The 23095-nt window shown below is 45.4% G+C and overlaps 2 protein-coding genes across 6 annotated transcripts; one reads left to right on the forward strand and one right to left on the reverse strand.

Annotated features, from left to right (window-relative positions):
* Positions 1 to 505: 505 nt before the first annotated feature.
* paics (phosphoribosylaminoimidazole carboxylase, phosphoribosylaminoimidazole succinocarboxamide synthetase) lies at positions 506 to 15561 on the reverse strand. 4 transcript variants are annotated; one of them, XM_023794387.2, is made up of 14 exons: positions 15021 to 15561; positions 13835 to 14383; positions 11732 to 12328; positions 11050 to 11118; positions 10141 to 10298; positions 8666 to 8702; positions 7855 to 8052; positions 7242 to 7420; positions 6389 to 6568; positions 2877 to 2990; positions 2366 to 2449; positions 1637 to 1817; positions 1098 to 1256; positions 506 to 759 (listed from the first exon to the last, which is right to left on the reverse strand). In XM_023794387.2, the coding sequence occupies exons 1-14, from the start codon at positions 15544 to 15546 to the stop codon at positions 593 to 595; spliced, it is 3198 nt and encodes a 1065-aa protein (XP_023650155.1). In that variant the 5' UTR covers positions 15547 to 15561; the 3' UTR covers positions 506 to 592. The 4 variants fall into 4 exon arrangements, with proteins under 4 accessions (XP_023650155.1, XP_023650153.1, XP_023650157.1 ...); XM_023794385.2 differs by having other exon boundaries at positions 11732 to 12331; XM_023794389.2 differs by lacking the exons at positions 10141 to 10298; positions 11050 to 11118; positions 11732 to 12328; positions 13835 to 14383; positions 15021 to 15561 and adding an exon at positions 8842 to 9064.
* Positions 9235 to 23080, forward strand: ppat (phosphoribosyl pyrophosphate amidotransferase). Of its 2 annotated transcripts, none has more exons than XM_023794393.2 (11): positions 9235 to 9532; positions 16224 to 16290; positions 16553 to 16759; positions 17204 to 17316; positions 17503 to 17648; positions 18281 to 18353; positions 18957 to 19108; positions 19942 to 20069; positions 21317 to 21538; positions 21612 to 21732; positions 22446 to 23080. In XM_023794393.2, the coding sequence occupies exons 1-11, from the start codon at positions 9405 to 9407 to the stop codon at positions 22604 to 22606; spliced, it is 1518 nt and encodes a 505-aa protein (XP_023650161.1). In that variant the 5' UTR covers positions 9235 to 9404; the 3' UTR covers positions 22607 to 23080. The 2 variants fall into 2 exon arrangements, with proteins under 2 accessions (XP_023650161.1, XP_023650162.1); XM_023794394.2 differs by having other exon boundaries at positions 17503 to 17642.
* The last annotated feature ends 15 nt before the right edge of the window (positions 23081 to 23095 follow it).

The raw sequence follows: 23095 nt of genomic DNA on the forward strand, positions 1-23095 counted from the left end.
CCACAGGCACTCGACTTGGCAATCTATTACTACAACATCTACACAAAATGGGGCATGAAAAGGTCACAGAATGCAGGAACCAAAAGGGGGGAATATAAGGTTGGCTGGTTGCCCTACTGGCATATTTTGTTCCGAGTTCCCAGCCAATACAGGTGTGTCAGGAGCTGGGAGGGAGCAAAAATGTGGACTGGCAGACCATCCCCACGGACTGGATTTAGAAAAGCAGCAATAACCAGGGACTCAGGAGTGAGGCCTTCCCATCAGACAAGTAACGCCTGCTTCCACTATCTGCGGTAAGAGTGGGCATGTGCCATATCTTCTCTAATGCCCATGGTGGCATCATGTGGTCCCCATTAACACCACATCTGTTCTTGATATGTGTGACATGATGTGCAGGTGCCAGAAGGTGGCATAGTGACTTCCAGTGATTCCCAACCAGGACCCCATTAGGAAAGTGGAAGCTGTATGAACCGCGACTCATTCCCTGCCCCAAACAAGCACATCCTTTCATGCAAAACTGCTTTATTTCAGGAATGCCTTGTGACAGCAGTACGGTTGATAAGCCTCCAGCAGTACTCTACCATGCTCAGATTCATAGGTTGCAAGCTTGTAGCTTCTTGTCTGCCTGCTTCAGCGAGATCCAAGTGTTGAGCATTGCCGCTCGCAGCTTCGCCCAGACCAGATGGTTGCTGAGGCCGAGGATTTGGGCAGCGGACTGGGCCGCGGCGTCCGGGGAGAGGACAGTGGTGCAGCCCAGGCCTGGAGATAAGTTACAAAAAACACAGCCATGTACATAATACGGATGCTAAATGCTAGATGTCTTACAATGCTGAAGTCCAAGCACTGCAAAGAGTTTGAGTAAAGAACACTAGGCCAGTTAGCTTAGCTGGTTAGCATGTGGTGCCAATAAGGCCAAGGTCACAGGTTTGATTACAATATGGGGCCACACGTCACTTTAGATCCTCCAGCTCAACAAGTACAGCATTTCGCTAACAATACAAAGGTTGTGGGTTTGAATCCCAGGGAGCACACAAATTGGATAAAAGCACCACATAGATGAATGTGTGAATAAATTGTCTTTGTGAACGGAGTCCTACCACTGGGCAAACGGAGAGACGACCACACATCCTGGGCACCCCAGTCGGGTGTGAGGGGGGGGCAGCTGATAACTGGGTAGGCGGTGTTTCCCGACAGCACGGGGCCCAGACCGTTGCTCCTTCCAGCCACGGCCACGAACACCGTGGGAACTCCGTCACCTGAGTAAGGACCCATTAAAAGGACAGAATGCCTCATTTCCCTCCATGCCATGCAGTCATGTGACTCCCAAACCTACTGTAAGCCAAAAACGTGTGCCAATTACACTCAACATGCATGTACAATTTGCACAATGTGTTATCAATGTTCATGTTAGCAGGCAGCTGTACATTATCTAAGAGATTACTAATATGTTGCATAAGAGGGGGCATAATTCATACAGAGCCAACCTTATTAGCCAATAATAGGTTTTGAATTGGTGAGTGACAGGGGAGAGGGCACTCTGGAAGCCAATCAGCTTTCAGCTGGGGCTAGTGCACCTGCAGCCCCGCCCCTTTATACACGCTGGCATAAGCATTATAGCGATTAGCATTCACAGCACCTTCATACTCGGCTTTGATGCGCAGCGTCTCATCCGGCCCCTTGTGTGCCGACGTGACCCTGAGGTGACACGGCACGCCATAGAAGCCACAGGCAGAGCGGATCCGCTCACAGTGCGCCAGATCAGATGTGGAGCCCATCAGAACCACCACCCTGCCGTGAGTCTGTGATTCCAGAAGCAGCTGCGGACACACAGGCAAACACCAGACAAACCATATAAAGGTAGCAGTGGTTTGTCATTTTTCTATGATGTAAAAAGTTCATGGTGGGAAATCAACCAGTGAAGACCAGAAGTGTTTCTCAAGGCAGCCCTCAGGGACCCCCAGACAGTCCACATTTTTGCTCCCCCCCAACTCCCAGCCAATCAGGAACACCGAATACCTGGTACAGGTGTGTTGCGAGCTGGGAGGCAGCAAAAATGTGGACTGTCTGGGGGTCCCTGAGGGCTGCCTTGAGAAACACTGCATGATAGCATTTAAAAGCTTTTAGATTTATTGTGACTACTAATGGTGTTTGTGGTTGGTCTTTAATGCTGCTGCCAATTACCTGACTTTATGGATCATTTGATGGAAGAACAAATGGTCAGCTATTTTACAAAAATGCAAGTTAACCTGGCTTAGAAATCCTTCACCTAAATACAGTCATATAATTTTCATTCGAAACTGCAAAAAAAATAAAAATAAAAATGTACATTTAACATGTGATGTTTCAAACACATGAACATGGATACCTGGACCCTGTCTGAGACCCACTCAAAGTTCCTCTTCACCATCTGCATGGCTTCAGGCGTGACCTCCTGTAGGTCCCGATACACCTAAGAAGCAAATGAAAAATCTATTTGCCAACTGATCATTCGTCATCTTTCCCCAATGACCTAGGATTCTGGACGTTAAAGTACATTTTCAATTTTTAAGGTTTACATTTCTAAGTCTTTGCTCTGCAAGAATTATTTTATGGACTGAGCCTGACACTACAACACGACAGTTCGTCTGAGGCGTGTGTACCATCATGGGAGGGTTTGCTGTTTTGAGAACCTCACTGAACAAGTTACTTCAGAATCCCCATCCCTCTAGCGCAGTTACTATTTATGGCCAACAGGGGGCCCAAACCCCAGGTGTCCCACAGTAAAGAGTGGTTTGAGTGGTGGTAAACTCCGCCTCTGTGCACCACGACAGCCCTCTAGCCACTCGCAGCCTGAAGGCCACCTCCTCACCTTCCACACCACCACAGTGAGGGCTCACCTGCTTGTCCTTCTGCTGCTTCCGGTCCCCTGCAGGCCAAAGTCTCCAGGAGTCGTTGTCGATGACATCCGCCAGGACGATCTCCTTGGTTATCACGTTAACGCCAAACTCAATCTGTGAGGCAGATCAGAATCAGAAAGATCCTTATTGGCCAAGTAGGTTAAAACATAGGAGTGTCTTGGTGGGTGCGTCCCGGTATAAAATAAACACGCAGACAATGTACAAGTATGTAAACATTTTACACTTTAACATTAGACTGTCTACCTACAATCAGAAGCAGAATGGGATGGAATAAAGGGTGAACTGAAATAAACAGTAAGTAAACCAGCTAGAAGAGTTACAAGATCAAGGCTGACTGCAGTGCAAAGTCTTGGTGGTTAACAGACCAGTTACCCTTAGGGTATCTAGCTCCTTTTCTATTGCTGGATTTCTGAAAACTTCAGCCCGGCATTAAACAAAAAGAAAATAATATCAAACTGCCTAATGACATTCTCTCATCTATACGATGATCAATGTTATTCAGTTTGGACCGTTTGACTTTCTGTGGACTGTGGACTGGAGTAAAGTGCAAATTGGATGCAAAGAGTAAAAAGAGCAGCAGTCACACAGGGACCATGAAGTAACTCGACACGCGTGACTGACACCCGTTACGCAACCATTCATCTGTCATGGGATTTCACTCGTGGTCCAGACTTTTCCGTGCTTTTTGCCACTCTCTCTCCAGTACCACTTGCCAGTTTAGGAATGTTTCACTGAGAAATTAAGTTCCTCCAGACATGCAAGAACTAATTCCTCTATTCCGCAATAAAAGGTTTAGCTATGCCGTGAATCACACTGCGAAAGGCGCTGGCTGCCAGCACGGTAAAGCTGTGCGGTCAAAGGGAGCGCCTGGAGATGCAGCTACGGGAAGAGAGGGGCATGCGGCGTCATGCAAAACACGCCTATTATTTATGTTAGTGTAATCAGACAAAAAGATTAAATGCCATTTAAAAACAACATCTGCGTACCATCACAAATAACCCAAAACACCCATGCACACATACACACACTTGCCAATTACACACACACACACACACACAATTTGACAGTGATGTTATACACACACTAGCAAACTTTAATGTATACTTCCAGAACCAAAAGTCAAGGAAAGTTCTTTCACCCTTTTAAGGCTGAAGTTACATTCTTTCCCCAAATAACCTGACAGACAGAAGGATCAACACGCTATTCACAGTGATGCCATTCTCTTCTTCATTTTCTACACTGGAAAGGATGAGGAGAGAGCAACACACTCCTCTGTGCTCCATCCACAGCAGGACTGGCCATCTTGCATACTGGGCATTTTACCGGTGGGCCAATGGCTATTGGAGAAAAATTTAAGCCGCCTCCAGTCCCCGCATGCCAGCAAAATTTACCAGTCTGGAGCCGAAACTTAATCCCAGTTCAGCCTACCTCAATCCATTCAGCTTGTGCCGCTTCTTGTACCGATTGTTTAAAATCTTCTGGAATTTCTCAATCTCGTTTCCAAATTCATCAGCTGATGCCCCCTCATAAGATAATACCTACAGGCGATTTTAACATCAAAATGCAAATTATAATCTTAAATCTACTTTTACAAATCCTCTGGAACATGCTGGCTCTGCCCTGCACGCCCCCAGTCACATGCTGTTCCCTCAGCTCTCATCCCTCTGCATGACCCTGCTTCATTAGACCACCTTGTTATTATACCGCTGTAGGACAGGCTGGTGTGGCTTAAGACTAAAAAAGGCACCGTGGAAGATTAACAATCACCAAAATCAGGAATACCATAGATTTCTGTAGTGAGAAAACAGTAAAGAACAAATGTCGCCCAAAAACGGCTCCTTATACATTTTATGGGAACATTTTTTAAACTTAACCTAACATCTAAAAATCACCCATGACATCATCAGTGATGCACTGAGAACTCTGATCTTTTCCGCATCCCAGCATTAAGTAAATTACCTTTTTAAAAGTAAGATGACATTCAGAGACAGCTACCGGTACTTTAAAACCAGCACTGATTTTCATTACGGCACAGACTTGTCTATGTGGTAAATTTTTTTAATCTGGAAAAATCTCACATCAATTAAAAATTTCCAAAAACGTAAAGGTAATTTTAAAATGTACAAATCATCAATAGGGTCAGTTAACAAGCCCTTTACATAAAATCTCGAGGGGGCTGTTTCGGTTGAATGCGTAATAACGATACGAAGCTCGGTCTGCTCTTGTTAGAGGGGTGTGTGTGTGTGTGTGTAACCTCTCGCAAGCCGTAACAGGACACAGAGTTCCTATTTGAATTCATCGACAGGTCTTTACCTATTGAGCAACTGCGCTGCAATGAGTTAGACATTTGGGATTGATTTTCTCACCCACCAACATTCTCACGTATTAAACCTTGTACTTGAGCATATTTTCCAGTGTTGGGCCCATAAAGCACTTTGATGATTTGATGACCAGATCATCATTACCTGGCTCCTAAACATTAGATTAAATTGGATAAACCTATTATTTACTTATTTATCGTTAGTCAGACATGACTTATTCCCCAGCATTATGTCGGTTTATGTATTATTTACACACACACTACATTATGTATATGACCCCTTATGTCCGCCCCATTTTGCATTTTAAATCCTGTGAAAATTACCCCCCCCGTCACTGCTGGTTGTTCATGTCAGCTTCACCGAACACAAACTAATTTAAATTTAAACACTTGTGTGTGTGTGTGTCATATATATATATATATATATATATATATATATATATATATATATATATATATATATATATATATATATATATATATATATATATATATATATATATATATATATATATACATATACACACACACACGTCTATATTTACAAATACTGTTAATTTAAAAAGTAATCCAGTCGCTGTCATTTGCTTACACCTTGTCCCTGCATTACTACACGTCATGCTTCAGCAGTCACAGTAAATGCTGCTTCAATGCAGTTGAGGGAAGCTTAATGCAAATTTATGATACATTATTAAAGATAATCAATAAAACCTTCATGAGCATTTTGCAGTAAGGAGTAACGCATTGAGCGCTGCACCTTCATGAGCATTCTGCAGTAAGGAGTAACGCATTGAGTGCTGTACCTTCATGAGCATTTTGCAGTAAGGAGTAACGCATTGAGTGCTGTACCTTCATGAGCATTCTGCAGTAAGGAGTAACGCATTGAGTGCTGTACCTTCATGAGCATTCTGCAGTAAGGAGTAACGCATTGAGCGCTGTACCTTCATGAGCATTCTGCAGTAAGGAGTAACTCATTGAGTGCTGTACCTTCATGAGCATTTTGCAGTAAGGAGTAACGCATTGAGTGCTGTACCTTCATGAGCATTCTGCAGTAAGGAGTAACGCATTGAGCGCTGTACCTTCATGAGCATTTTGCAGTAAGGAGTAATGCATTGAGCGCTGTACCTTCATGAGCATTTTGCAGTAAGGAGTAACGCATTGAGCGCTGTACCTTCATGTCCACCAGGGTGCAGTTCTGAGTCGCCCAGGCCTTCTCCAGGATCTCAAAGATCGCCACCGTACTGCGACTCATGATGTCCACCTCGCAGCGTCCAATATCAAGTCCACCAAAGCAGAACTTTGCCTCAATCAGCTGCTCTTCAGACCACTGGGGATCATTGTTTGCGTCGTCCTGAAACACCAGATGTTTTTTGTTCCCCCAAGTAATTTCAGATAAAAAAAAGACAACTGCAGTTTGCAACTTAGCGACAATTTACATGAGATGCTTTTGAGTACATTATATTTAATTAGCAGACAGCTTTATCCAAAGAGACATACGACAGAGTGGGGTCAGACAGGTTCTGGAGCAATTGGGAATTAAGGCCCTTGCTCAGGGGCCCAATGGCCAAATCATTCTGCCAACTAAGGGATTTGAACCACCAACCTTCTGTTCACAGGCACAGTACCCTAAACCCTAAGCCACGCAGCACTTCAGATACCATCATTTACACCTGAGTGTATTACAGCTAGGAGGTCATATGTGTGTATGCAAGTATTTGGGATAACCTTTAGGTCAGCTGTTAAAACCCAGGTGTGAGGACTCTTCAGTCAGTCTGTACTCTAATTAGTGATCTACATAGGGAGTTGCATCAAAAACCTGCATATGCAACAGCCCTTTCTGGATAAGATTGAGGATCAGGCCCCAGGCATAAGCAAACTGAGCAGCTGCTGAGCAGCAGATGCCCACCAGGGGGCGCCCATCTGATCATCCTGTCAGCATGAGAAGGAAGGCTGGAAGACTGCAAATGACAATCAAGTTAATGGAATTTGATTTGGCTGGCCCTGTCCAGACAGCAAATGTGTACCTTGAAAAACATCTCTAACTTGACCGGGGAGAACCGGTAGCCCTCCTGAACGCCTGGGTTGCGCTTGAGGAAGGAGCCGGTGGCGACTCGCCTGCAGACCCACTCGATGGGGATCATCTCGCAGTGTAGCGCCACGAAGGCTGTGTCCGACTGCTGCCCCACAAAGGCCGTCTTTATACCTGCGGCGACGCACGCGTAGAATTAGAATTTAGTGATTAATTGTCATTGTTGACACACCACAGCACACAGTGCACAACGACGAAATGTGTTCTCTGCATTTGACAATGTGACATAGCAGGGGGCAGCTAATTTAGCATCTGGGTACCTCAGTGGTGCCTTGCTGGACGGGGATTCGAACCCGCAATCTTTCAATTACGAGTGCGCTTCCCTAACCATCAAGCCACCACTGCCCACTTGGTATGACCATCACGCAGCGGACAGGAACGCGGACATCATGTGAGGAGGGCACCTCCCACAGCTCAGCTGACTTTATGAGGGACACATCGAATGCACTTAGCTGGAGAATGTCTCAGAATTCAATTATAAGGCTGGGAGCTGAGTGCACTGCGTGAACCAGTATTGCTAAGATATGGAGGGAAACGGAGAGTATTACCAGCATCTTGGAGCAACCTGAATACAGCGCTGGTGGTCTTGTTGGATATGGCCGCCTTGCCCTCCATCTGGTCCTTGCGAGCTGCATTCCCAGCAGTGATCTGGTCCTTGGACTGCACCAGCACATGGCCTGGCTGCTCTGGCAGCTCAAAGATCTGCTTGGTCTTGCCCTCATTTAATTTCTTCCCAAGCTTCAGCTCTTAAGCAGAGAACACATACATCAGCAGAGTGAAGTCTGAAGCAATGTGAAGCAGGTCAAATGGCCCAAACAGACTCGAATGTTCAGAAGGACAAACCCAGGCCAGTAGTATCAACACACAGAAAGACATGAAATGATTTCACGTTTCCCAATGAAGTCACGAGGCTCATAAACAACTTGATGTTAAATTCAGGCTGATGCAAGTTATCTGCCACTTAATTCAACATTCGATTTCAGTTTAAAGAACAAATTTAATATATCCTCACTTGTCACATTTCAACTTAAATATGCACATAAAAAAAACTGGCGTATTTTTCATTACACCATAAAAATACCAAAGTTTTTGTTTTTTAAAAATAAAGATTTTGTGAGCATCATCTTCCGCTAAACAGATCTGCTTCAAGTAAAATATTTAAACAATCAGTGACAGGTGCAGGAAAGAGAGTTATACGTGTATTTTTGTTTACTGCTAAAAAGTGACAGTAATGTACTCGATCCATCCATCTTTTTTTGAAGTTTCTAGATTTTTTCATTTAAAACAATACATGTATTGCACTATAAATAAAACAATAAAACAGGCTTAATCAAATGTATTGCGCAAATCAAGAATTACCTGATGCAGACGCCATTTCAGACGGAAATCTCTGCTCCTGTAAAACAACTGCAGAAGTTCAGCCAAGTGCTGCTCGGGGAAATGAGCTTGTGATCGCAATACAAATGAACCGACAAGCCGAAAACAAGGCGAAAGGAGCAGAAGTAACGTGCGGTACCCCGAACCCGAACCCTCACCTGGTGCGACTGGCAGACCACGTGATACCGTCTCAGCCACGTGGTGATCGGATTTACGCTGAACAAGGAGCGAAACGTTTGCGAAATGAGCAAATAGTTTATCTAAGACGCAAAGTTCAAAGTTAAAATGTTTATATTTGCCGATAACGTCATTAACAGAATGCACAAGATGGCTGGTTACTTCAGGAGTTTTACAAAGTGATGTGGTCCGAACCAAATGTTTTATACAGGTTACATTTCCACTTAAAGTATATAATCTTTTTATGATTGCATTGACATTGTACTTTGAATTTGTTCATAAATGCGAATAAAACTTTATAAATTTGTCCAACTAAGTAAATTTTTTAATAAATCAAACTATTTTCTGTTGGTGAAACTAGGAAGACGTTAAACCCCCCGAAATGGGAGTTGGATCGGTCGGCTCGGATCGCAGCACGTGCTGGTAGTTCAGAGCATCGCTGCGACTAGTGGCTGTAACAGTAGTTTTGTGGAGCGGAGTGGGGAACACTTTCAGCCCGAGTGCGAAAAGATTGAGCTTTGAAGCCGGACGAGAGAAATTTGTTATGGAGTTTGAGGAGTCTGGCATTGGAGAGGAGTGCGGGGTGTTCGGCTGCGTGGCTTCCGGAGAATGGCCAACGCAGCTGGAGGTGGCCCAGGTATTAACACTGGGACTTGTCGCCCTGCAGCACAGGTGAGATGTGCAGTTTTCCATTTACAAGGAGTCGAGTAGGCTGAGCTTGCGGCAGTATCGGAACAAGATCTACACAGCATCTTCCAGACAAAGCAAGAATCTAATAAGACAACCATTTAATGACCGGGAAATACGCCAGGAAATAATCTCCCAGCCCACAGTGCATGGGGTAGCTTTATGGCATAAGGATCTGATTCATCTCGATTCTAGCTCTGCTCGAATCTCTTCTATCTTTCACTGTCGTTAATTAACCGGGACACTAACACAACGGCAAGACTTTGGGTTGAGCATTGGGGGAGTTGAGGTCTCCACCCATTTAAGGGGGTCCTGGGGGTTGTATTGGCTGGTTTTGATTTTGGAGGGGTTACAACACCGCGTAACTTATGCCCACGCTGTATCATCCGAGGCGTACAAAACGCTACACGCATGCGATGCCAAATTTTATAGTTAAATAACGCTCTGTGAAGTGTCCGTACCGGGAGGGTCTGTATTTGAAAATGTAATATTTTGACAAGGATTGTCAGGTGAAATTTCTCAGATAAAACTCGATGTATAATAATTTATTGGATAAATACTATTTTTTTTAGTTAAAACAGAAATGTGCCCACCTGTCTTTGGGGAGTCGTCATGGAGTATACAGAATTGATCTGAATTATTGGAATATATTCATCCTGTTCCTCTTTGCACTGGAAGTCAGTAATTGGAGGGGTACAGCTGTCGTCATTGGAATCTCCGTATGGAATGAGCTTAGACGACACCCAAATCTCTAAAACAAAGCAAATAAGAGGAATTTTACTCTGCTGTCAAACTCATCTGCCAATAAAGTACGTTTATTGATTAGAGAGATTTCAGAGGCTGGAGAAATCTGCCTGCTGCTGCTTTTATTCATCTCAATGTGAAGTTCACACATATTCTTCTAGCGCCTGAACAATTCAGTACTTGCATGATGACCTGAATCAACTGAATAGATATTTTAGGCAAAAATGAGTCAGGTAATTGTAATTTTACAACTTAGTTGCAGATAAATTCTCTGTCTTGTCCAATATAATCAGATGTACAGACTGGTTCTGCATGGATTCCTCCTTGTCATGTGATCCTCACTAGTGAGTTAATACTTATTGTGATTCCAGTGCATCACTGTCTGTATCTGTACCTCTTTGGGCAGATGCGTTTGGTTGGTTAGGAGTAATACATTTGTATTAGGTCTTTCTCTTCTTTCTTCTGGCAAATGTATTTCTTGTGCTTTTTTCATGCGTTTTTTCACTGCGTGAAGTAACTATGGGCCAGTGTAATTTATGAAATGACTTGCCAGTGAATGGTAAGCATTTCATTAGCAGCAGTAAAAGTGTTTTACACAATCTCTGCTTTTACACCTTGCGTTCTGCTACATGCTCACCCCTCATTTGAGGTGGTCAGGTGTAGCTTCACTCCAAGGACACAATTCACCAAAGGAGGTGCTTCAGTGTTCCACAGGCTCTCGATAAGGGTTTATATGTAAGCACAGAAAATGCAAATACCTTCACCCAGAGCCTTCCTCTTCACTCCTCTGTTTGATGAGGTGTCATCGGTCTCGATCGACATGATGTCTGGTTAAGTACAAATAAGTCAGTAATATCCGCAGCTCAAGCTTTCATTTAGAACGTATAACCTTTTGGTGTTGGTCTTAGGTGCAGAAAGATCTTTGAAGTACACTCAGAAAAAAGGGTAAAAATTCGTACCATTGCTTGTTAGTCAGGCTGAACCCTCAAGGGCCGGCCAATTGTACCCTTAGCTGTAGGTAACTCTAAGGATCATTTCTGTACCATTGATGGTACATTAATGCCATTTGAACCTTTGGGATGTTCCTCAGAGTCCATTTCTGTACCTTAAAAGGTACAATTACAAGGGTACAGCCCCAGTGACAAGCAAAGGTACACATTTTGAATCTTTATTCTGTTTACCCTTTATTCTGAGAGTGTATTAGCAAATGTAGAAAAATGCATTCTTAAGAGGTTCAAGTGATTAGTATATGACAGTGTTTCTCAACCCAATCTTCGGGGACCCCTACACAGTCTACATTTTTGCTTCCTTCAAGCCCCAACTTTGAATAGTTGAAGGAACAAAACATGGACTGACTGGGGGTTGAGACACTGGCATATAAGGTCAAACTGTCACTTGGCCTTAGGGCGCTGATATGTTTTCAGGAGTGATGCTTCTTACCTGTGCTGGTGTTTGTACTGGAAGTCGGACCTTCTTGGCTGTCGGTCCTGTGTAGCACGGTGGCAGGAGACAGGTTCACCGGTGCCACCTGCACGTCCTGCTCCCTTCCGCCTGCATCCCTTGAGTTTTTGAGGATGGCATCTACCTCGTGGTACAGCCTCATGACCCGGCGGGGATGCCCCTGCACGCCCTGGCCCTTCTGCAGGGCGCTGTACAAGTACTTGAGGTTCTTGTATTTGGTGCGGCACTGCTTCCAGTCACGGTCCACACCCAGCTGCAGGAGCCGGCCCGAGATCTGCATGAAGATATCCTTGTTGCGTGTGGATCTCTCCAGTCGTTGGAGCACCTCCGTGTCGGAGCAGACCAGGATGAGCGCTCGCACCTCCTCGTCACTCCAGTTCCGCCCAACTGTCACCTGGAACTGGTCCAGGTTTCCCTCCGGCGTTCCACGGTTACTGGCCGGTGGACAGAAGGGCCAGACCCTCAGGGGCCCCAAGTCGTTCTGGCCAGATGTAGCTCTGGCCTCTGGGGGCAAACAGGGCTGTGGGGAATGCTCCAGAGATGCCGACGGTGACTTCAGGTGCCGTCGAATATCTGCTGCTTTGAGATGCACAATATATTGGTTAACGGTATGGGCCAATGGCCATCACAAATTTCGCCATATCAAGATATCGGTATTGACCCGATGTGTCAGTCTTGGTGAGTATTGTGGGTAATATTTAGACTTTAGACAAAATTCAAAGTTAGCAGCATCAGCACTAAAGACACAGTGAGTGAAATAATGGAGATAATCACATTGGACAAGCCATTTTACGAAGAGAAGGATAAGCTACGTATTAAAGCTTTTTTTCATCCTATCATACCGTTTAGATATTGCCGGTATATGGTATTGATTCATTTTAATTTTTTTAAAGTTCAGCTCTAGGGGAACGGCTCCTTGTTGAAGAGTTAAAAAGATCGGCCTTTATTTTTTTACCCCGTTGTCGCTGCCCGATCTGTGGCTGCATGCGCACCAACATGCTAACATGCTTCAACAATTTATCGTGCATTCACAGCGCATTTTATTTTTGTGCAATGCATGTTATTCTTTAACGTTAAAAAAATAAAAAAATTTAAGTGAGGCTCCGATTACTGCTAACGCTGTGCACTTCAAAACCACCTCAATACAGCTTCTCCCTGTCAGTTTAATAGCAGGAGGAGCGTTTGTTTTTTTAACGGTGTTAAATGTAATACCTTTGGCATCTCTAACTACCGGGGTATACCGTAATACCGTCATACTGCCCAAGCCTGTTGGAGGATGAGGGAATTTGTCGGTTCTTTTAGCACTTAGAACCTCGCTACAGTCTCCCAAGTCCGCGCCACTTCGCTGTTGTCTCGCTGCCTGCATTATATGATGTAGTTACTGCACACAATCATGAGATCTTAAGAAGTAACATCACTGACATCAGTTTCACTATAGATTTGTGGAGCTCTGGTGAGTCGGTTCTCAGAATCGGGAATATGAGCCAAAAGTTTATCCGTTATTCATATCGGTTAAAAATCTGTTTGTGGAAGGAGCTCAGCTATGTTAATGCAAGCCCCTCCTCTTCCATCAAGGAATTAAGAATTCTTTATGGTTTTATTTTAAGTGCGAAAACTAACATTGCAGCTGTTGAAGATGCATTAGTAAATTTCTCTTTTTGTTGCATGGTCATACTTGTTGTTGGCTAGTTGCTATCTAATAGTGTTATTTTTTGGATCCAAAAAAGACTCTATGGAATTGATTTAGAGTCATTTGAAAGTGACTTGTCACTTTACAGAGCATTATCAGAACTTGGTAAACTTTGAGCCCTTCGTTTGAGCTCTCCTTAAAGGTCAGATATGAAGTTTCGTGTTTTATTTCTGTTAATTATGGGTTCTTATGTGTGTGGGCACCAGTATGCAAAAAAACTAATTCGACGCTGGCCATTTATTCGGAGTATCTACTCTCATTCTTCTGCGTCCTGATGCTAAGTTGGTTTCCTGATTGTGTGGGAGGTTGAGGACACCAATAGAATAAGTTACTTTTGGCTTGTTGGTCCCTCACTATCAGTTGCTTTGCTGTAATTATGACCCAACCCTCACCTTCATCAACGTCATTGCTCTGGTCAGGTCGTCTTCGCAGGCTTCCTAGTGAGGCCTGCTCACTTTCCTGTGTTCTCCTCACCGTTGCCCGGTCTGCTTCCTGAGCCTTCCACAATACAGCATGCTCTCCTTCAGGTCCTTTCCAGAGCATGGCCCGGTCCCCTTCAGGTCCTCTCCTGAAGGCTGGTTCTCCGACTCTGGTGGTCCTCATGGCTTTACCCTCCAGTATGGCTTCAACTTCTCTGAAGAACTTCATTGTTTTCCCTAAGTAGCCCACCCCAGAGGTCTTGGCGTTCTTGTAGTCATACTTCAGGTTTTTGTACTTGGAGCGACACTGCTTCCAGTCCCGGTGGACACCAAAGCGCTGCAGCTTTTGCGCCACCTCTTGGAAGATACTCTTATTTCTTACGGTGCCCTGAAGCCTGCGCTGGACTATCGGGTCGGCCCAGATGTAGAGCAGGGCCTGGACTTCCTCGTCTGTCCAGTGCTTGCCTCCTTCTGATGCCACAGATGGGATGAAGCGTGGCTCTCTGATTAGGCACTGTCCTCCTGGAAGGTAAAAGAGGGTGTTAGCATATACGCTGTTTTGACCGCTTTAATCCAGGCTTTATCCTGGTTAAGCTTAAGCTGCGAAGATGGTACACTTGGTTCCCATCATGCATGACATGGGGAGATTCCTACCAAAATATAGTGGATTAACAAGAGGTATTTTTGGTATCAATTAACATAATTTAAAAAGACTATGAATATTTCTATATGAATCAGCCTGATTATATGTTTAGTAGGTAAAGCATTTTTTTTTTAAAAGTTTGCTTTTATCCAAAAGTTGCCTTTATCCAAAGCAATGTACAGTTGGGTCAGCCAGTCTCTGCAGCTACTGGGGGTTAAGGGCCTTGCTCAGGGGCCTAGTGGTGACATCACTGCCCACCCTGGGATTTGAACCTGCGACCTTCCGGTCACAGATCAGGCTCCCTATTCAGCTGAGCCACCCTGATGCAGCTTTGACTGTATTGAAGTTGCAGGTCAGCTGATAGCAGTCGGTCATTGTTGTAGGCGCTAAGGGGTGTGGGGGTGGGGGTGGGTGTGGGGGCGGGGGTCAGAATGGAGTCTGGATTCTTCTCCATCTGGCTCCTCACAGCCACTGGGTTCTTTGCTTAGCCAATCGTGGCAGAGAGGGGCGGTTTACCTTCCCTGAGCACATCCGTGGCTGAAGGGCTCACCCCTGATCTCTCCTCTGGCCTCTTTGGGGCCCAGCGGGGGAAGGCCTGCTCGTCTCCTTGTTCCTCCTCCTCTTCCTCCTCCTCCTCCTCCTCTTCCCCCTCCTTTGCTATGTGTTCGGGGGCGGCGATGGTGTCCATGTCCCCGAGGAGCCCGGCGCCGCCTCTCAGCTGGCTGCTGTGGTACTCCCCCCGCAGGCAGGAGCACTTGGCCAAACACTGCCTCCAGTCTCTGAAGACTCCCAGCTGGTGCAGACGACTGGACATGTGCATAAAAATGGCTTTGTCCCTGCTGGGCCCCCGCAGGCCGCGCTGAAAGTCCTCCTCAGCCCAGACAGCCAGCAGGGCCCTGACCTCCTCTTCCGCCCATTCGCCCTCCTCCCCTAAACTCTCCTCCTCCTCCTGCTCTCTCTCATACTCCTCCTCCCGCTCCCTAACCCACTCCCTTGTTTGCCTCTCGCTCTGCTCCTCCTCTCTCCACTGTTCTCCCTCCATGTTCAGGATGACCTGGAAACACTTTGCTCCCTCCCTTTCTGCCTAGTTCCCTAGGCAACCAGACGGTTTGGCCACGGGGGAACACCCACGCAGGCAAATCCAGCCGCGCTACTGGCTTAGGCTGAGCCGGGGGGAGGGGCTAGTGGCCGTAATCCGAGAGGCAGTTCGCTAAGCGCGCTGTGGCTGCCGCTGCAGGATTTCCAAATAAGGCAACTCAGAAGCGAATGAATCTCGAGCGATGGAGGGGGAGAGAGCTGGGTCTGAGCAGCTTCCAGAAGTTTCCCCTACAGTTGTGTCTCTGGCCGCCCATAAAAGCTGTCTGACCAAACTTGTGCAGGAGAGAAAGGGAGAGAAGCTTATGTCATATAAGCTCCCTCATTTTGCAGCTAAATCGTTAGCGTTGCTAATGCCCCCACCCCCAAAGCTGTTTCTATAACTTCCTTGCCGCACAGCTCCCAGTTCCTTTTGCCCCCCCCTCCTCTTCTGGACACAGCAGGTGCTCATTGTTCCTCTTGTAACCTCCTCCTTTGCTTCCCCTGCTGAATTTAAAGGTCATTGTAATCCACTGCTGCTGGCACACAGACACAGAAGTGTGGTACCCATAGACAGACATGCGGGGCTGGCTGCTGGGGTGAGGCACAGCGCCCCCCTCTGACGCTAATGTGTGTGTGTTTCAGAGGACAGGAGAGTGCTGGGATTGTCACGAGTAATGGAGCGTCACCTCCGACTTACATCACCCTCAAGGTAGCGTGCACACACATACGCACACCTATTTACCCCGATCCAGAGGTGTGTCCCTGTGGGTTTATGTGGGTTTCACTAAGACAGTGATGACTTTCTAGGCATGGATGCTGCAACAGTGATAATGATAGTTGATGATGATGATGATTATGGTCTTTTCTGCAAAGACGGTGATGATGGTGTGTGTGTGTGTGTGTGTGTGTGTGTGTGTGTGTGTGTGTGTGTGAGAGACAGTGTTGCTGATGCTGATGGTGCTGACTTCCAGGGCATGGGCCTGGTGAGCAATGCATTCCCTGCAGAGGAGCTGCTGAAGCTGCGCTCGGGTAACCTGGGCATCGGGCACACGCGCTACTCCACCACGGGCATCTCGGAGCTGCAGAACTGCCAGCCGTTCGTGGTGGACACTCTGCATGGCAAGATCGCCGTGGCTCACAACGGGGAGCTGGTCAATGCTGCAGCGCTGCGCAAGAAGGTTGGCCTCACACACACACACACGCACACACATGGACACACACACACACACACACACAGGGACACATGGCAGTCATGCATTCAGACAGTTACACAAAAAACATACAGCACTACCTTGTTGTGCCTTACGGTCTGTAGAAATGGAGACTTTTTCTATTTTTGTAATTTTTATTAATTGGTACAAAAAAATAGAGAAATGTGCAGGTTTTATATAATCTTCGTTTATGTTTCTGCTAATCTCCCTGACTTGCCTCTGATCATATTTCTGATTGGCTGATGCGTTGCACTCCCAAGAATGTAATTTCTGCGTGGTAATATTTACATTTAGGGAGAATAACCCAAAGCCTTCATCTGCACTAAATGAAAGTCGATCGTCCTGTGAAATATGGCACCTGCGCATCTTCAGTTCCTCGGTGACCTGCATGTGTGTCTGCGCCCCCTGCAGGTGATGAGGCATGGTGTTGGCCTATCCACCAGCTCTGATAGCGAGCTCATCACGCAGCTACTGGCTCTGACTCCGCCCATGGAGGAGCAGGACGCCCCTGATTGGGTGGCTCGGTCAGTGGTCATTTTTCAGTCCCGCTATACTGTATTTAGTAGTCAGAGACATAGAAACTTAATCATACAGGCAGCTCTCGAGTTACATAAATCTGACCTAAGTAAACCTGGTATGGCAGGTGGTGGGGGTGGGGGGGGGGGTAGGATCCCCTCCTTGTAATGCTGTTCTCTCATTTTGTTTTGCAGGATAAAGAACCTGATGACAGAGACACCTACTTCATACTCGTTACTGGTGATGCACACGGATGTTATTTATGCCGTGAGGGATCCTTATGGGAACCGCCCCCTCTGCATCGGCCGCTTGGTGCCCATCTCTAAGCTGCACGGTTCGGGTATGGGGTCGCTGTCTGGCTCAGTGGGGTAGGACGCTGTGCCTGTGATTGGAAAGTTGCTGATTCAAATCCCAGAGTGATGTCACCGTTTATCCCTTGAGGAAGGCCCTTAAATCCCAATTGTTCCAGGGAATGGCTGACCTTACTTTCTCAAAAATGTGTGCCACTTGGGATAAAACGCAGAACTATTGTAATATGTAAATGTATGCTTCTGGCACCTGATCGCCACTTCTTTTAGTATGTAAGGTATCTGGACTACAATACTATATTGTGTGCAGTATATTATGTTACAGTCTTGTGAGGTAATAGAGGCAATAATCCAAACCATGTATAGAGGATGTAGCCCCCCACACTCACCGTGCAAGACACCTTATAGCAAAAAACACACAAGTCAAAAATATGCTAGTATTATGTACTAAAGAACATATGTAAAATTTAGGTGGAGAAAGTGTAAATTTACTTACAGGTGTATGTTGCATTTGCATTAGTGCTTCTGTAAACTCAATGTATCTCGGATATCTTTCGGTTGGTTTTGACCTAAGTCGAGAGCTGCCTGAAGTCGAACATTACTCCGCAGGAAGATCATGTTCTGGCCTTTCGCTGTGGGATATTTTGGGCTCTGCTGTCTTTAGGAGCTGCAGATGGAGACACGGAGGGCTGGGTGGTGTCGTCGGAGTCCTGCAGTTTCCAGTCCATTGGAGCGAGGTGAGATTAACTTCTGTATATCCAACAGGCCAGTAAAAGGTACAGTGTTTCTTAGTCTGTTTAAATGTTTACATCAACACAGACCCCTGACAATCTGCACACTGCATGTGATGTATGATCTGTACTAGAGTGCAGATCTATGTTGTCTGTATTGTGCTTGTGTGAACTCCAGCACTGCATCACTTGAATTTGCACAAATTGTTGTATTTATTGTTGCCCTTGCATTAACTTTTCTCTGCTGTGTTTCTTGTGCCTCGTCTTTAAACTCTATCTATTTATGCCCTAATTGTTCATTGTCTGTAAATGAAAGGGGTGGTAATTTTCTGGTTACTTTCCATTCAATGGGAAGCTAAGCTGGGGAATTTTTGAAATATTCCAAGTTGGAAACTTTCCATGGGAATTACCGGGAATATATGGGCATTAACGAGAAATTGCCAGAATTTTGCAACCCTACTCGTCTGTCATGGTGGCAATCTGTGCCAAGAAATCTCCACCTGCCTGCGGCAGTAATTCTAGTTCTGGTTCTGGAATGTGCTTTTGCCACTTGTATCCCTAGTTATGCCTTTTTCATGTGATGATAATGTTTTTTTTGTGCTTTTTCAGGTATTACCGTGAAGTGCAGCCAGGAGAAATAGTGCAGATCTCAAAACATGGAATCAAGACATTAAGTATTGTTCCGAGACCGGAGGGAGACCGGCCTGCATTCTGCATATTTGAATATGTTTATTTTGCACGTCCAGACTCGATATTTGAAGGCAGGTTGGACACGTTATCATATCACACAGAATGTCACATTTTATGGCTGCCAGCATATTACAACATCGGCTTGTTACATTAAACCATTAATTTCCATGAATTCCGGAACACTAAGCTTCAAGCCAAGCCTATTCACACACAACTTGCTTTCAAAAATCCCCTCAATACCTTTTAGATCAGATATCGTACAGTATGTAATTTGTTTTCCTTTTTGCTTATGTACCTAATGGGCGGCATGGTGGTGCAGTAGTCAGCACTGTCGCCTCACACCTCTGGGACTCGGGTTTGAGTCTCCATCATGGTTCCATATGTGTGGAGTTTGCATGTTCTCCCCGTGTCGTCGTGTGGTTTCCTCTGGGTACTCAGGCTGCCCCCCCACAGTCTAAAAACATGTTGAGGCTAATTGGAGTTGCCAAATTGCCAATAGGTGTGAGTGTGCCCTGTGATGGGTTGGCGCCCCATCCTGGGTTGTTCCCTGTCTTGTGCCTATGGGCTCCGGACCCCCCCCTTGACCCTGAACAGCATAAGCAGTTTCAGGGAATAGATGCTTATGTACCTAATAGATTTTTTGCACCAATTACCAGTTGTATGATATTTTTTTTTTAATAGAACGAGCATTCCAATTTGTAATCTTAAACTACTCTGTCAGATCTTTTGCGTGAGATTCAGGAGGGAGAGGTGATGCTGTTATGCTGTTACCAATGCAGGTGTTCATGTGACGCTGAGTGGATGCTGTGGTCTTTGCCGTTAGCCGTCAGCACCACTGCGTCCGGTGACACATCTGCTGCATTTTATTGCTGCTCCAACTGTGTCCCCCCCCCCCCGGTTGCAGGCCAAATGGTGTATTCAGTCAGGCAGCGGTGTGGACAGCAACTAGCCATAGAGGCCCCGGTGGATGCAGATGTGGTCAGCACTGTGCCAGAGTCCGCCACTCCGGCCGCACTGGGGTATGCCCAGCAGGTAGGTTACAGGATGAATTCCCAGTAGTGTATTGGTCCACTCTGTGAAAACCTATACTGGTTGCCAATTTCTACAGATTTATGCAGAGCTTACGCAAGTGGCCTAGCTAGCATTGACATTTCTGCGGCGTCTGCATGACCGTGATGTGTAGTTACATTTCTGAGATGGGGCATGTCAGGTTATGGCATAGAGTACGTCATCTGTGCCGAAGTTTAAGGGCACTTCTCCAGCGCACCAGGTACCGTACTTCTCATACTTCAGAAAAAGAACCAAAAGTACGGCACTTCAAATTGTTGGTTGTAGACTGATGTGAAAACTGGTACCGGCACTGAAAGACATCAACGGGAGGCGGGTTTATTTGTCTGTACTGAAGTAGAATGATGGCTGTAGTGTATCGTTGGGCTGAATGATATGCGATATTCATCGCATGATATGCACAGCTGGTCTGAGATCATGCTGTCCCAACATTATAGCATGGGGTTTAAAGTTTCTAAAACGTTTTTACTGTCATAGGAAACAAAACTTAGCAAGCATTGTCATTTTAATGATCGTTCCTTTTCAAGGTTATGTAGTGCATGTTTAAAAAATCAGCTTAGAGTTTGCTGTTTTTGCATGAGCGCTGCATGTGCTTTCTGAGTCATTCATAATCATTTTCATCCTTGCAGTTTAGATCACTCCTAGACGGGTTTGTTAGAAATGAATTTATTTTGACTCCCTTTTTGTTTTATAAATAACCCAGTATTAATTACAAAAAAAATCACATCATGATATTTATTTTTTTCCAATACCGTGCTCCCCCTAGTATATTATACAAAACACTTTTCTTGTGATGCCACCCAGATCATCTTCTGTTTGTTTCAACCAGATTGCAATTAAAGTTTGGTTTTCCTCATTTGTCCACGTATATGTCCTCATTTTTTTCTACTTTATTATTATTTTAGTTTGTAACTTTTTTTCAAGACAGCAGTATCAGAGACAGGCTATTTGCACGACCAGTTGTCAAATAAAGCGTTTGCAAGTCTCACCCCAAAGTACCAAAAAAATACCCCAGCTGGTTTGGTACTTTGGGTACTGGAACTTCTGGTACTGGTTCTTGAGTCAAGTCTGACTGACCATTGACAAGTCTGACAATTGACTGGTTCAAGTCAATGGTAAGGGAAAGTACCAAAAGTACTGTACCTTGGGTGGCCGAAAAGTGCCATAAATCAGCCCTTAGTGTACTGAGGCTGTTTCTACACTTCTTCTAGGCGGGGATACCATATGTGGAGGTTCTGTGTAAGAACCGGTATGTGGGGAGAACATTTATCCAGCCCAACACGCGCTTACGGCAGCTTGGCGTGGCCAAAAAGTTTGGAGCACTAACTGACAACTTTGCTGGGAAGAGAGTGGTACTCGTTGACGATTCCATCGTCAGAGGAAACACAATTTCGCCGATCATCAAATTGCTGAGAGAGGCTGGAGCGACTGAGGTGAGTTTGTGCTTGGTTGGGCTTCATTTGGAAATCATGGAGGGTTCGGGTTTGAAGCCTCTGTTATCAACAGGTGCACATTCGAGTGGCGTCTCCACCAATCAGGCATCCCTGCTACATGGGCATCAACATTCCTACCAAAGAGGAACTCATTGCCAACAAGCCTGAATTTGCAAACATCGCTGGCTACATTGGTAAGTCAACTAGTGTGGACCAATGTGGAAGTTCTGGCCAATACGATAGCTGGTCTATTTTTGCCTAATATTGCTGATGCTAAAAACCTGCTAACCTCTGAGATGCATGAATCTGTAGTGAAACTGATGTCGGTGACGTTACTTCTTAAGATCCCATGATTGTGTGAAGCAGCCACGTCATATAATGCGGGCAGTGAGATGAAAGAGAAGTAGCGCAGACTTGAGACTGTAGCGAGATTCTAAATGGTAATTAAGGCAACAAAATCCCTCATCTTCCGCTATGGAAATTGGCTTATCATCCAGTGCAATCATCTCCATTACTTCTGTAGTTGTGTGTTTAGCTCTGGTGCTGCTAACTTTGAATATTGACTAAAGTCTAAATATCAGCCACCAATATCGGTCAAGATTCACATAGGAGCTATCTCAGTTTTTAACATTGGCCAGTATTGATTTAATTAATATATAGTGCATCTCTAAAGTCAACAGGCTCTGTGTTGTATGTGCTCCGCAGAGAAATGCCAGAGGCAGAAGGTGGTGCTCATATGTTGCCGTCCAGTGTTGCTTATTATTCCAAAGCACAATTTGACTAGAGGTTATAAAAGAAGCATTGCAGTAACACACAGCGGCGTACATACAGAGGGCTCTGTGTGCGTAACATGCAGTTAATGTGCTGGGTGCGACCTGTACAGTAAAGTTGTACTCTTACCATTCAGGGGCTACCAGCGTGCGCTATCTCTCTGTGGAAGGGCTTGTGTCAGCTGTTCAGGGAGGCATCCTGCCCCAGGAAAAGGACCAAAGGACGGAGGCCAATAAGAGACTGGGCCACTGTACTGCCTGTCTGACTGGGAAGTACCCGGTCGAGCTGGCGTGGTGAGCTCGGCTGCGCCCCCATCTGCATATTCTGGTAATACCAGGAAGTGACTGCTTATTGCCTGTGTTGGAATACCTCAAGTGGGACCTGCTGGATGCTAATTTCAGAATTAGCAAGACTCCACCTTGCTTTATATCTGTTGTTTTTAACACAAAATTATTTTTGCAGCCATTCCAGCCCCAGCAATTAACGTGCCACTAAAAACAAGATTGTCATTGTTGAATTTAAGGGTGTGGTTGCTCTAAAATCAAAGTAACATTATTTTCGGATGAGCAGTGACACTGAAACCGCTATGAGTTCAAGCTGCTTAGTTACCTGAATCTTTGGTTTGTTGTTTTAGTGGAGTTGGGGGGTGTCGTACGCAGCCCCCCGTCAAGGCTTTTGTGTTCGGCCGGTCGATTTGAGTGCTTAAGTGTTAATCCCATAGAAGTGTTCTTACAAAAGATTTCTCTTCGAAAATAAAAGTGACATTCTGCATTCTGTCTGTTCCTG

This window comes from Paramormyrops kingsleyae, chromosome 15 (genome assembly GCF_048594095.1).
Source record: "Paramormyrops kingsleyae isolate MSU_618 chromosome 15, PKINGS_0.4, whole genome shotgun sequence".
Classification (NCBI taxonomy): Eukaryota; Metazoa; Chordata; class Actinopteri; order Osteoglossiformes; family Mormyridae; genus Paramormyrops; species Paramormyrops kingsleyae.